The sequence below is a fragment of the Halyomorpha halys genome, unplaced genomic scaffold, assembly GCF_000696795.3.
Source record: "Halyomorpha halys isolate HHAL.00 unplaced genomic scaffold, Hhal_1.1 Scaffold1017.1, whole genome shotgun sequence".
Classification (NCBI taxonomy): Eukaryota; Metazoa; Arthropoda; class Insecta; order Hemiptera; family Pentatomidae; genus Halyomorpha; species Halyomorpha halys.
In genome coordinates this window covers 457628-472907 of record NW_027107632.1, presented here as the reverse complement: position 1 = coordinate 472907, position 15280 = coordinate 457628, and the positions used below count along the sequence as shown (strand labels likewise).

Below are 15280 nucleotides of genomic sequence, written 5' to 3'. Positions count from 1 at the left end.
AGTGAACTTTCTATCCTGTGATGATTTACGGTGAATATTCCAGTCGATTCACTTCTTATCCAGCTTATCTTACCTGTTTATTGAGCATGCATTGTCAAGGCCTTCTGATGTAGAGTACTTAACCTCTAAAATAGGTGCCAGGACTGATTGTACTTTAATTTGAAAATTTGAATTTATTTGTTTGAATAGAAAATATATTTAGAAAGAAATTAAATTAAAACAACTGGTGTCAATATATAGAGTAGGTATGAATGAGCACAAATAATTTTTTTTTTTTTTAGTTTAAATAAATGAATTTAGCTTGCATAACTTTTTTTTGTAATTAAAATATACTAACCATATAAATGTAGGTTATAAAATTCAAGATGAAAATGCTTACAATATCATTTAATTGCAGAGTGTTGATTGGACTATTGCTGCCTATTCAGAATGGCTTGACAATCATCCTGATGAAGCCAGTCGACTTGAACTACTTAGTGGTGCCTTGCAAAAGTATCGAAAAACAATTTGTGACCAAGGATTGTCAACATTTGATGATATATATCCAGTGATCAAGTCACTCCTTGAAAAAGCTACACAATTTCTCTCAACAAAAGCATAACTATGTCTTTATAACTTATTTACAATACTTGAAATGTACATATTTTAATTATACAGTTTTAACTGAAATAAGATCATAACATTATTCTGTAATTTTTCATGATTAATCATATAGTATTTTATTGATTTGTGAAAAAAAAAATTATTATTTAAGTATATATAGGACAATGTATATTGAATAAATGGAAAAAAAATGGCAGGATTTACAAATAAAGTTCTTAAAATATATCTGGAGGCCCAATGAATACCTAATACCTGTATATTGCAAATTTTAACTTTTTGTATGAGCAGTTTCAAAGTTTGTTTGTTACCTTCCTAAAATTAGCCACTTGAGTAGTAATTTTTAAATGTTAACTCCTCATTATTGTTAATTCTGAATTAGCAATTTATACAATGAGTAAAAATTTCCTTTTACAAACTAACAGTAGATTAAACTCATTCATAAGTTTGAGTTGTCCACTTATTCACCATAGTACAGATAGCACTGTCTCCAAAAATTAGTATAAAAAAAAAAAGATGGATATAATATTTCAGTTAGCTTCAAAAGATTGATTTATTATAAAACAAAGAATTTAGCATAAGAACAAAAACAGAAATTTAGAGCATGTTATGAGGTGTAAATGAATTAGTAATTTATATTTAAAAAATATAAATATTTTATGTACAGTATATACAAATATATAATTACAATCTGATATATATATAATATATACATGATATTTATATACATTATTAATGACAGTATAACTTTTCAAGCTTTCTCTATAGGAACTTGTTTGTGAGCAAAATAAAGAAAAGCTATTGAAGATAGTGCACTAACTAAAAATATAACATCAAACCACCGATGATAAAAATTAAACTGTAAGTCCCCTAAAACTTGACTAATTATCATTCGATATTCAGGTGGCATATTCATCCTCATCAGTAAAACTGAAGACACAAAATGCATACCCTAAAAAAAAAATAATTTAGTTTAAAATCATGTCTATTCTTATTTATTATATTTTTAACCTTATAAGAGATGATTTATTTCAAAAATGACTAAATCCAGTAATTTCATAAAATATGTATACATACTTATTTGGCTTATTTACATTAACTATAATCATCTTATAATATATATATATATATATAAAACTTGTGTGGGTAATAAGTACTAAATAATAAAATGTGTCTAAAGTTGAAATAAAAAACATTTAAAATTATCTAGTGTCCCATTCACCAGAAATTGCCCAGACATAGATTTTTTTTTTGTTGAGAACTTTACATTATATTGTTTTGAAGTGATAATATAGAATTTTCCATAAAATGTGTACTTTCCGAATTAAGCACATATAAAATTACATTTCATCATACTTACAAAATTAATTCCTTTCTTTTCAGTTTTTCTCAGAGATGTAAAAAGTTAAAAGGTTTCTGGGAGAAAACTTTAAACAAGTTTCATCGAAGTTGTAAGAGTTTTTAAAAAGGACAAAATATAAAAAGAAAACATATTTTCATAGTACTTCTAGGTTTGCCACACATGACTATTGCACACAATGTACCCATCCCGTGAAATACTCTATAAAAAAAAGAAAAAAAAAAAAAAAATAGAAATGATTCATCTCTTCCCAAGTTAGCTGGCACAGAAATGCAGGTCTATAGAAAAAGTGAACATAAAAACGTGAGGATCTGTTAAAAACAGGTTACCAAAAATTTGACCCAATTAGCCTCCATTACCTAAGGTAGCAATAGGAAAATAGAAACAGTAATGTAATATGTAATATTTGTCTAATACATTATAAATTAAACTAAAGGAATAAATAAAAAAGTTTACTCACCATAATTTGTGCAAGTATAAGAACAATGATATTGGAAGATTTACTGCTGGAGATGGCATAGAAGAACTAAAAAGAAAAAATGAAATTAAAAATCACTTATAGTACATTTGAACCATAGTTATAAAAGTTATTACAAATATGATTTATTAATCCAATAAATTATTTATGAACTTTATATATATATAAAAGATGGATGCATATATTTTCTAATTGTTAACTATATAACTTTACCTTAGTAAGGGTGAGAAGTAGCCCCCTTATCGATGTGATGACAATGCAACCAACAAGGAAGAAGGATATATGCTGTGACCAGAATCCAACATCAATATTCATGCCTAACCAATGAACAACTATTTCCATCCCTCGTGTAACGGGATCTTTTTTTCCAACTCGATCAAACACTATATTAACTGTAGACTGGAATAAAACAATTAAAACCATGTTTCATTATAAGAATTAAGTCAATGATTTAATTAGTTGGCCTGTAAATAATTAAGGGTAAGGTCTGGGTAGCATTAGGAACAGCTGTAAGTGTTTTTTGGGGAGTTAGTAATGATCAGTTTCATATCATTTTAATCAACATTCAGATTATCTTATTCTTCAAATAATTCAGATTAACAATTTTTATGAGAAATGAAATTGCAATCGTGTGGAAGGCTCAACATCCTTTTATGGAATATGAGGCCTATTAAATCAGGTTCATAATGTTGAAGTGTTGTGTGTTCAAGTATTGTGAAGTATTAAGTGGAAAGCCGATATATAACATCATCCCATAGGATGACGATTTTTTCAAACATGTTCTCCAGGAGCATTTTTTTTTATATATACAAATTTATTTTCTTTATATTGTTCATTTTTAATAACAAAACTTGTTTAATACAGAAATCATCTAATTCGTAAGTGAATTCACATAAATAAGATGATTGCAAACTGTGTATGCAGCTAAGCTACTAGAAAATTGTTTATTGCAAGGAGTGGATTAATCACTCTAAAACTACATGAGTGTAATAGACATTGTAAATTGAATAATTATAATAAATAAATCGTGATGATAGTTATTGACTAAGGATAAAATTTAACAAATGCATGATAAGAGCCTGCAACAGTTTGATAACCAATATTGGCTATGATATTATAAATAAGTTGATAGTTGAAACATAGGAGTTTCAAGATAATAAACAGTGTGAGACTCTATGGATATTTTTTTAATACCTAATAAAAAAAAAAAAAAAATTTAAATACCTTTCTACAAAACAATTCACTGAACGTAAAGCAATTATAAAAACTTTTTTTTTGCAATAAAACGTAAGCCAAATTTTGTTTTTCTATACTTAACAGATATTATTAATACAAAAAAGTCTTATCTCAACAATTACTTTACACAGAATAACTAATAAATACTATTTATAATTATTGCACTAACGGTGTGCAACTGGTCTTATAGCCTCGGAAACTTATTGCACACAGTGTGCAATCGGTCTCGGATGTTTTAATTGAATTTACTCATTTCTAAACATTTCCTCTTCACAAAAAAATCTCTGCCAATATCAAACTGTGTCCTAATGACTTAAATTCTATATTGCAACATTAACCACAATACATCAAAGATGATAATAAGAACAAACCATTATGAAAAAAAAATAAAATATAACATTGTAGCATTAAATAAGAAAAATTAATTCTAATTAAGTACATAATTAATTAATAGTTCATCATGTTTTTTTCCTTTAAAACAATAGTTATTAGCTTTGATGAAAACAAAAACAACTTACAATAAAAATTTTCCATAAGCAATAAATGGAAAAGAAATATCCCAAACAATTGAAATATTTCCCCCTCCAAGTTTTAGCCCATTCTATTCTAGCCTGCATTTCTCTGGCTTCATGAGCTTCTAAAAAAAGTTGTCTGCTGAGTTCTTCTAGAGCACTTGATTCTTGCTTTAGCTGCCATACATCTATTATTTGTTAAAGAATGGGTTTATATATTAGCAAAGTGTAATTGAGATCATACATATAAATGCAATCAGTTATACAACTATTAAACAATAAACATTAAATTAGGGTAGTAAGATTAGATCTTGGAACAATATGATGACATTCTAGGGGAGCTGTAATATTTATTCCTGCAAAAAAAAAACAAAAAAAAAAACTTTAAATACAACGATATGACCGTTTTATTCAGGGGGAATGGTTTCCCTCCCATACATTCTGAGAACTGCCATGAACAATTACCCTTGGAAACTATTCCAATGTGGAAGACACTAAAAAAATATTAGAAAAACTAAAAAAACATGTCACAAGGTAATGTGAAAACAGATAGGCTGCCTACAGAATTGTTTAAAGTAGGGCATAAAGTCACTAGCTAACTGCAAGAACTGATAGCTCAAACCTTTCCTAAAGATGGAATGAGGATAAATATAATTAGCCTTTATATATTAGTTGCTTAACACCAGATATAATTTTTTCTCCATAGCCCTTTACAACATGCTCGTTCAATATGGGTGACTATCAAAGTGGTTTTTGGCCCAGCAGGTCTACTATTGATCAAACCCTGAGACAGATCTCTGAGACAACGTGGGTGTTGTTTATTGATTTTAGGGCAGCCTATGATACGATTGCAATGAGTAAACTCATATCGGCAATGCATGAACTGGGATCTCCTAGTAGGCCAACTTGATTAATAAAATGCACAAAGCTAAGTACTATCTCCCAAGTTACATATTCTGGAGTATCAGAATCTTTTAGGATAAATAGGGGGCTAAGGCAGAGAACCAATAGCTCATTTTCTCTTTAATACCATTCTACAAGCAATCATCAACAGAAAAGGATTAAATCAGTGAAGAATAGATGACACTAAGATGATCCAAGTTCTGGCATTGAGGATGATGTAGAAATCATGGAGAGATCCCTTCAGAGCATAAAGAAGACCTTTGAAGCACTAGATATAGAAAGCAACGAGATCAGCCTACATATTCAAGAGTGGAATACCAAAATAGTTGTAGGAAAAAAACAGCAGGCACAGAGACACTATGGAATAGACCCTAACAACCTTGAAATGGTAGCAGTATTCAGTAACGTCTTCTATTACTATTGATAAAATGAATGAGGAAAAAGAGATGAGAAGAATCACAACAGGAATACAGCCTAATTAAATGCTAACTTTTAAGCTATACTATTAAGTTTATGCTGTACAATACCAGTGACATATGGTGGAGAAACATGAACCCTTAGCAATAAAGGCACTAACCTACTAAGCAGGTTTGAATAATTCTGAAGATAATTCTAAGGTCTATATGTAAGAATGGCCAATAATGACAAAGACAAAACTTAAAACTGTTCGGCTCTACAAGAAATCCTTTATTCTTGATTTTACTCTTATTCCCTTTTTCCATCTTTTGGTGTGCACTGTATTTTTATAATTCTTTTTTATCTCTTATTATTTCTGTTTTCATTACTATCTAAAATCCTTTTGTTATTCTTATTTAATTTTATGTTACACTGTAAATCTTTTTATTTTCTTTAATTTATATTGTTCATTTTTATAAAAATTATCATGATTAACCACACCTTTGTTAAATTTTATTTTATTATTTATTTGCTTATTTTTTACCTTATTTAAGTGTTTGTATCTTTTTAGTCCTGCAATGCAGGGCAGAATGTTGGCTCAAATTAAATAGTTTTAAGACTATTTGGGTGGTTTTTGTTTTTCCAATGCCCCCCGGATTATCTTCCTTTTATTATTACATACAATGAATCATCAGTTTTTCATTATTTTTCACAGCTGTGTGTAATTAAATCATCAAAAGCAGTGAAACATCAGTATTGATGACTTATATTTATTTTTACAAAGATGGTAGTGGCATGAATAAAAAAATTGCCTAAGATATTGTCATTCAGGCATTAGACAGGATTAGTAAAATGAAATCGTTGTTTGTATCAGTAAGATAATAACCACACACTTCCTCTTACACAAAATAAAAAAATTTAGAACTGGATGGGATTCAGCATCTCCCTCACCCTCCAAATTTTTTAGCTCTGCACCTTCTGACTACCATCTGTTCCAACCAATATCTTCCAATAATTCAAGAAAATTTTTCAACAATCCCAAATCTTCCAGTCAAGCTGGCTGATGTAGAAAGTGCAGTGGTAAAATTGTTCTACTCAAAACTCAAAGAGTGGTATTGAGAAGGAATTCAAGCATCCCCTTGAAATATCAATAAATCATGGAGAATTTTTAATATTAAAAAAATATGAAATTGAGTTAAAATAAAATTCACTAGAAAGCAGTAATTTTTTATTACACGACCTATTTAATTTAATTTTGTCATTTATTAGTTACAATGGGACCAGTTAATGGTCCTCAATATATTGTATTCTAAAACATTGAAATATTAGTTTTTAAGCCCCTTTTACAATCACTTTATGAGAAAACACTGAATAATTGAAAAACCTGATTACCATATTGCAAGACATGCAAAATTTATTCAAACAAAAAAAACAAAAGGATACTATCAGAATCTTTTCCTGATCTTAACATATTCCAGATTCCTTGAGTAGCACCCAAAGTAAAGCCTGCTTTACTTCCCCTTTTAGATAATGCAATTCTTTTTTTCTTAGCTAGAATCATATCCATAGTTTGCATTAACCGCTTTTCTATATTTAATACATCTGTTGGTGTAACATTTCTAAAAGAAAAAGGAATCTTATAAGTTCATTAAAATAATAAATCTGATAAGGAAAGAAATATACAAAAAAAAAAAAAAAAAAAAAAAAAAGGAGAGAGAAAACAAGCGATTTTCAAACTCAAAAATTATTTAAAAGTTCACAATTTAATGGATGTATCCTTTTTAACTTATTTTATTTCATTTTTATCTTTTATCTTAAAATAAGGCTAACAAAAAATACCAGAAATACCACTAACACACTACGTGCAGCATTGTATGCTATAAATAAGATTTTTTTTACAAATATTGAAAGGGTTTAAACTCCACTATTTTATTATTTAAAATAAGAAATATTTACACCAAGAAAAACAGTATTTAAATGAAAAATAAAGTTACCACATGAGTGTTGCTCAATTTGAAACCAGGAAAAATGTTTAGAATAATAATTCTGATTTGTATCATACTTCTCCAATGACAGGCATCATTCAAAAGCCAGACGGAAACTGAGTTCTGACTTCATATGAGATACAATAAGAATTATTTGCAGTGTCTCTAAATGAGAATTGGCTAATTTGATAATTTCAAAGTTTTTAGCAATTGACTGATTTGAACCTTTATCCTTATCTCTAGTTCTAAGGAACTTATGGTAGCAATCAAATTATAAACAAAGTTCTGTAACTTCGCCTTGTTAAACCTTGTTGATAAATGCATATATTTGCATATTTGGACCATTTCAGTTGAATAAAAAAAATTAAATAATAAATTAAAGCAAAAATTCACATTACAATCAAAGGTTCATATTAATTTAATTTGCAATATAACAAATGCTGCCTTCACTAATTCACTTTCAACAATATTTTTTTTCGTGAATTGTTTTTATTTCCTGGGATTCCATATCTCTTTTGTGTTTATTAATGAAAAAATTGAATTATTAAGCTCAAAGTTTGATATCTTGGATTAACCCCTAAAATACCAAAGATGCAACAGTTTTTATGTTTGTTATCGTGGATCGTTAATTGTAACTATTGCTCAAAACATATTTACAAGCAAAAGAAAATTACTATTATTTCACTACCATAACAAATTATTTTGAGTTTATAGAACATTACAATAATGAATTAGGATCTAAAATTTAAAAAAATAAGTAATTAAAAATGCATTACTATCAATTGAATATTTATTTCAAATTAATAATAAAACTAACTTTCAACAGCCCTTTGTTTTCTTTTAAAGGACCAGTTGGGTTGATTGGGCACTCATTTGATGCAATATCGAATAATCAAAGTTTTCAAAATCTAAACTCCACCAGTTATAAATCGACTAATGGTATCATAATTGGTTTTTTCAGTACCTTACACAAAATAAGAAGTGGTTTTGTTGGCCCATTTTTATCTAACACCCCGACTAGTAAATTAATTATATACAAACCCCGAGAATCAGCTATTTTGTCAACTATTAAATATAAATAATTGTTACCAATTATGTTTTATTTTTTCGATAATTGTCTCGTAATACTGATTTAAATATGATTTTCACAAGTGCTCTTATGTGGTATATGATTGTTCTTATATTTTTTTTTGTTATCATTAAAAAGCCCCTTCATTAAGTTTCATAAAAGAATCACTGAGGCCAACATTTCACACCATAAATCTTTGTTGAAGTTAATTTCTTCAATATTCAAATATTTACATTATTTTTTTGGTAGGAAGGGTTACATCAGATAGGAAAAAATCCACACTGAGAAATATAAGCAGTTGTTGCAATGACAATATCTAAAGAAAAAAATTACTTCAACGAAGATTTATACTGTGTAATGCAGGCATCAGAGATTCCTTTATGAAATTTAAAGTCCCTTCGTTAAGTTGTTTTATTGTATATTTGAAGATTTTTAGATGTATATTTTCTACTTTTTTACTATATATTTTCCGGGTTTTTATAGCATATTATATGGCATATTCTGGGAGTTTTTACTGCATATAAGTATTGCATATTCTTGGCCTTGTATATAAGTAACAAACTTGTTAATGAGCACATTAGTAAGAAATTATAAATGATAGCAGAACTACAATTTTTTAGGTTTTTAGGATTCCTAAATACAATTAATGGTTATTAATTTTTGGATTATTTAAGAAAAATCAGCATGGTTAACAAATTGGAAAATTTTCACAATCCATTGCATAAATGAGAAACTGATTACCTCTTTTCAAGACCTTAGAATATTTTCTGAAAAGGTGTATGTTAACAACTAGCTATGCAATAAAAAATTCCTGGAATTTATTTCCTCCAAACTCCAAGCTTTTATGAGAAGGAATTAAAAATCTTGTTCAGAGTATAGTACATAAGCCAGGGAACATAACCTGTTTAATAAAATTAGATTACATCCATTCATGATTTGCTAATGTTATTCCGATAAATTATTTCATGAGATACAATCAGATAATTTTGGCCTGGATATCCATCAATTGAAAAATGGAAGATCTAAATGGAACTGAAAACAAAATTTACTGATTGTAGGAAGACAGTCCGGGAAGCGGTCAATAAAGGTACAAAATAGTAAAAACTATTCATTGGGTATTCAGTGGGAGTAACCAATGTTTCTCCCACTTTGCAGGGCTTCTAGAATTGCTAATGTAAAACTAGAGTAATGAATAGTGAAGCCAATTTTTAATAGATGAGTAACAAATATAGTAAAATTAAAAAAAGAGTGAGGAAGTAAATATGGTACAAGTATGGTGCAATAACAGATAGGTGGGATAGATGAACAAATAAGTAAAAGAATAGGAAGAGATAATAGAAGAAAAATAATAATATAGGTCTTCACCTGGGGCCTGGAGATTTCAGAGTGAGGTAGGAGGAGATGAAAAGAGTAGGATAAGCTAATGACTAAGATCCTCACCATACTCTATTACTACAACGGTTTGTAACCAAAAAAAAAATCAAATGTAAGAGTAAGGCTGTAATATGATAACGTAATAGTTAGAATGGATATAGTAGGGGATGAGACCAATTGTATAATCTTTAAAAGAAAAGTGTTGGAGAAAGTAGAGAAGTGTTGGAAGATAGAGGTACTGAGGCTGTAGAGTTTGTGAATGAATCCAAAAGTTTCTGCATGATGTTAGGTGGGAAATGGTTAGCAAGTAGGATTGGTTTAATGCATTGTTTTTTTGTTTTGTTGACTGGGTAGAATTGAGGATCAGATAAAGAAAGAGATCGATGAATGAGATTTTTAACAACATTCGTTTTTTGATTATAGAGGTGTTAGGAGAAATAGTTGAAGAGTCTGCCAAAATAAGTAGGTTTGGTGTACCAATCAGTCTTATGATACAGAGGTCAAGAAATGAGAGAGAATGGTTGATTTATCTTTCAATGGTAAATCAAAGGCGGTATGAGTCGAGGATGAAAGAAATCCAAGAATTTAGTCAATGATTCTTAATGATCAAAAAAAAGATCTTCGACATATTTTTTAATAAAAAGAATGTCATGGGGGAATAACCATACGATGGAGTCAAGGATATTGTTTAAGGCTATGTTAGAAATATCAGTAACGAGGGAATTGCCCATGGGAAGTCAGAAAATCTGATGAACAAACTTGTCATTGGAGGTAAAGTATCCAGATCTACAGAAGGTATACTTATTCAAGGTATAAGGTGAGATTAAGGCTGGTATGAGAGTTGTTTTTTTTAATATGACATTGTACACTATATGATTTTTGTATCTTGTTCTCATTTAACCCAGATGAAGCCCTGCAAAGTGCGGCGAAACATTGGTTATCAAAAAATAAGTTTTTTTTTACTACTTTATACCATTGTTGATCGCCACCCAGACTATCTTCCTAAAATCTATAACATTTGGTCAATTTGGTCAACAATCTTCCAACACAAAATTTATCATTTAAGTATTTATATCCATTAAATTAATACCTCATAAAGTAAGCCATTGAAGTATATGGATAGTTGACAGCACCGAATCCTGAAAGAAGGGCCATTACAGTAACTCCAATAACACCAACTCTACTAATGGCTTGCTCAATGGAAAGAATGCCTTGCTTAGGACTCAGTAATGGAAAAGGATCTCCAATTTTCCAAAAAAAGTAAATAAAAATAAGCCATATTGCAACAGTTAGAGATCTAATCATTTTCACTGAAACTAAGAATAAAATAACATTAACATTTTGAAAAAGCTGTAGAAAGGGAAAATAGTTTATAAATTATATTGATTATTGGATAAGATAATATGGATTGGATAATAACATGTCATGATATATTATCCACATATGCCAATTAAAAATTAACATTAATTAACAGACAAATAAAACCAACTATCACATACCGAAACGAATATTAATCAGAATATAGTAGCCAATATAAAATGGTATTGCAACAATAAGCATGAATAAAATGAGGTAAAGTCCAACAATCCAATGAAAATATCTCGATCTAAAACATAAGACAAATTTTTTATTTTAAATAATACTTGTTAACTAATTCTTACAGTTAAGTAAACATATTCATTCACACCATTGGTAATTTATAGTATTTAAATATTGTAGCTAAATACCTACAATATGATACCTCCCAAGACCAAAAATATGAGAATGGTTTCAAGTTGTCTTTAGAATGATGAACTGATTTTTTAAACACAGCTTAAGTGGTGATATGAAACTTTTATTAAAATTATTAACGGGGAATTCCGTCAATTATAAAGTCAATAAAGACTGCATCTCCCTGACATACTGACACATTTTGAACCTTATAAAACCCTCAAAATGCTTCTTCTTTATGTTCTGTATTTCAGAAGCCTATTTTCCTGTCATGTCATTTACTCAGGTTTTATTTTCAAAATTCTCACACCATACTTAATTTAATTATATTTTATAGTTACTATCCTTTCTTTTTCTTTTATGTATCTTATTTTTAATTTATATTTATATGTTACTAGCTTAAATATATTCACACTAATTATTTTATTATTAATCTTTCTATTATATAATTTACATACCTCTGTATCCCTATTCATTTGGTGTAATGTCTTATTCATCATTTATATTTATTGCATCCCATTCTTTTAACTTCATTTCTTTTGTGTTCTCTATCCGTATACATTTATATATATTTTTTGTTTGTTAACTATTTCTTCCCCTCCTATTATGTATATTATCATTTATTGTTAACCTAATTTTAATTTAATTAGGGTTGTAAAATGGAGGGGAAAGAAAAAAAGGAATAAATTGAAAAGCTTGTAGATTTAGTAAGCTTGTAAAAAATCTTAAAAAAAAAAAAATTTAAAAAGCTTGTAAATTTAGTTTGTAGACTGGTATTAATTGTAAAAGAATACTGTGGAAAAAAAAAAATGTTATTTTTCTATTATATTGTATCATATAAAAATATGGAATTTATATATGTCCGATCACGGATTGATCTGTATGCTGTGTAATGTGGCAACCCGATGTATTTGGCCAGCATGAATGAATAAATTTCTTTCTCTTTCTTCTTCATTTTCTACACCGTTTACTTTAAAATTATTTTCAAATGTAATGTACTTAACTACCACCCCCACTCCACCCAATACAAAAACTTCACTCTGACTTTAACTTCTGTAAAACAGGTATGAATTCTGTCTCATTCCTTTATTCTTGATTTTATTTTTATCCCCTTTTTTCATCTCTTAGTTTGTATTTTCTTTTTATCTGTTACTATTACTATTCATTTATTGTTTATATTCATTTATTTTTCTTATTTAATTTTTACGTTTCATTGCATACCCTTGTAAATTTTCTATTTACTTTTTTACTTATGTTAAGTCTTTGCATCTTTTTTATCCCTCCAACATGGGGTGAAAAATTGGCTCAATTAAAATAGTTATTACTATTTGAGTTTTATTTGACCGCACCCGGACAATATTCCATTTATTGATAAAATTATTAATTAATACTTCATTAATAACTTATCTAAGTTTTAATGAAAAACTTCATTATAGGTGTCCCTGATTTTTTAGTGTATTATTCATTTTGAGATGATTTTGGGAATTGTTCACTCCCAATGAGCAAAGTTGACAGCTCTTATATAATTAAACCAATAACAAAAACAGTATAAGCAGAAATTTTGAATTTACTGCCACTAGAGCTTGTTTTGTATCCACAGACCCCCCTTTATCACTAAAGAAAAGACAAAACAGAATGTATCTAGTGTCTAGGTTCTACTATCTCTAAAATAAATAGAATTAAAACAAAATACTAGAAAGCAGGAAGTCTTCCTGCATTCTACTTCATATGGTCAACTATCTTCTTCCAACATGAAATTTCAAAGGCAAAAATTCTAGTGCTTCTCTATGTTGCAAAATCAATTCTGTCTGAAAACTCAGATGTAGGAATAGATAAACTATTATAATTATCGGAAGAAAATAGTTGGCCGTATGAAGTGGATTGGAGGAAGATAGTCCGGGTGGTGGTCAATAAAGCTATCAAAATAGTAAAAGAAAACTAATTACAACTGACAAGTTGATAGCAGAACTTCATTCTTATCAGCCCTGCAAAGTGGGTCAAAACGGTGGTTAACAATAAATAGTTTTCTTTCTAACCTATTATCTTCCTCCAATCTATTATACTTATCACTATTCTTTAGATACAAACAACTACTCATATTAAGAGTAAACTAGTACCTTAAGGATATAAAAAATAAATTGTTACATAGAAGAAAGATGATTGTTACATCAACAGAAAATTTTATAACGCTACATGGTGATAAACAATACAAAATAGTTTTAATTAATATTATTTAAATTAAGTACATAATAACATTAAGGCAATTAAAAAGGATATTTTAAATTCTATTTATATTAAATATGGATAGGGTATGAAATAAGAAATAAAATATAGATTAGATAAGGATATTATTGGATAGGTAATCCATTGTGGAACATATCATAGATAAGGGCATTACGCCCAGTGATCTAATGGATATAAGGTTTCAGTGTCAGGATGTATATAAGAAGATATTCAAGAAATAATCATTGAACTCCAGCGCTCATTAAGCCTTAATATTCTTATTGGACCTGTATATTAGCCCCTCTAAGATCATTTCTTCCTTCAATATTTCTGAATTAATTTTAACTATTATACAGAGCTATTTCAACATCTTTGTGTGAAATGAAAATGCCTTTTAAACAATTCTGTTTTCAGGCTTTGGTGATAAATTCATGCCTTCCAATAGACTCCCTTTTCTCTGCCCATTTGAGTTTGTAATGGAATGATACCGAACAATAAATAACATATCAATGAATATACACACTTGTTAGAAATATTACACACTAAAATTTATACTAACCTGGAATCTAATATTCCAATTATTTCAAATATAATTAATTCAAACATGGTGCAAGACAAAGAAAATGTTGAAGCAAATATCAGCTGAATCAATCTATGATGAATCTCATAATCTTTAAAAAGTTGTTTGACGAAAAATACCCAACCCCCCGTGAAGAAAATGATCTGAAAGCATATGAAAATTAAAAATAATACAACATTTTTTAATTCATTGAGAAACAGAACTTCAATTAAATTAACCTGGGAAACCAATATGATTAAAGAATCTTCTAAATACCCCATCGTTACTACAACGTGATTTGTCAATAATGAAACCCACGGTACTATACTATAATACTGCAACAATCATTGATAGCATTAAACATTTTGTTTAATGGCCAGTAACCTTCTTCATAGCAAACCACCACGTTGCCTACGGAAACCGCCTTCATGAACGAGTCCTTTGAAATTACAACTAGCCAAACTCTTGTAACAGATTGTAACATTAACCAAGTATATATAAAACTAAATCTTGACTACATTAGTTTATTTGTAAGAAACATTGTCTAAAAATGATATAGTAGTACTAGTAAAAAAAAAGCTACAGCTATAAAAACTTCATAAACCACTTGTACAGAATACACAGCGCTGCCAATGCGGTATTTCTGTTCGATTTTCGAGTATTTTTCCCTTTTGAGGGGATTCAGGATTTCGGATAAAATGGCTTTACGTTAAGGTGGATCCACATGTTGGCCGCTCGCCACGGATCAGAGGCTCGTGCAAAGCCTCGCCAAACAAAGAGCGGGCCATCCACATGTCAGTGTTATTCAGAGAGGCAAACATGGCGGACGTAATAGTGGTTTCAGCCATTGCACTTGGATTGTATTATTTTTATTA

General features: G+C 28.9%; 2 protein-coding genes across 4 annotated transcripts in view; one reads left to right on the top strand and one right to left on the bottom strand.

Moving 5' to 3' along the window:
- Nucleotides 1-828, top strand: part of fws (four way stop) — a 34691-nt gene extending 33863 nt beyond the window's left edge. For both annotated transcript variants that reach the window (XM_014431980.3, XM_014431981.2), the window contains exon 16: nt 398-828. In XM_014431980.3, the coding sequence (XP_014287466.1) occupies nt 398-601 (204 nt within the window). In that variant the 3' untranslated portion in view covers nt 602-828. The remainder of the gene's footprint in view (nt 1-397) is intronic.
- Nucleotides 829-915: 87 nt separating this feature from the next.
- On the bottom strand, nt 916-14804 carry GPHR (golgi pH regulator). 2 transcript variants are annotated; one of them, XM_014431990.3, is made up of 9 exons: nt 14645-14804; nt 14406-14569; nt 11413-11519; nt 11004-11229; nt 6929-7104; nt 4193-4374; nt 2652-2837; nt 2421-2486; nt 916-1552 (listed from the first exon to the last, which is right to left on the bottom strand). In XM_014431990.3, exons 1-9 carry the CDS (start codon nt 14684-14686, stop codon nt 1352-1354), a joined length of 1350 nt encoding a protein of 449 aa, XP_014287476.1. In that variant the 5' UTR covers nt 14687-14804; the 3' UTR covers nt 916-1351. The 2 variants fall into 2 exon arrangements, with proteins under 2 accessions (XP_014287476.1, XP_014287478.1); XM_014431992.3 differs by lacking the exons at nt 14406-14569; nt 14645-14804 and adding an exon at nt 11645-11989.
- Nucleotides 14805-15280: the final 476 nt, after the last annotated feature.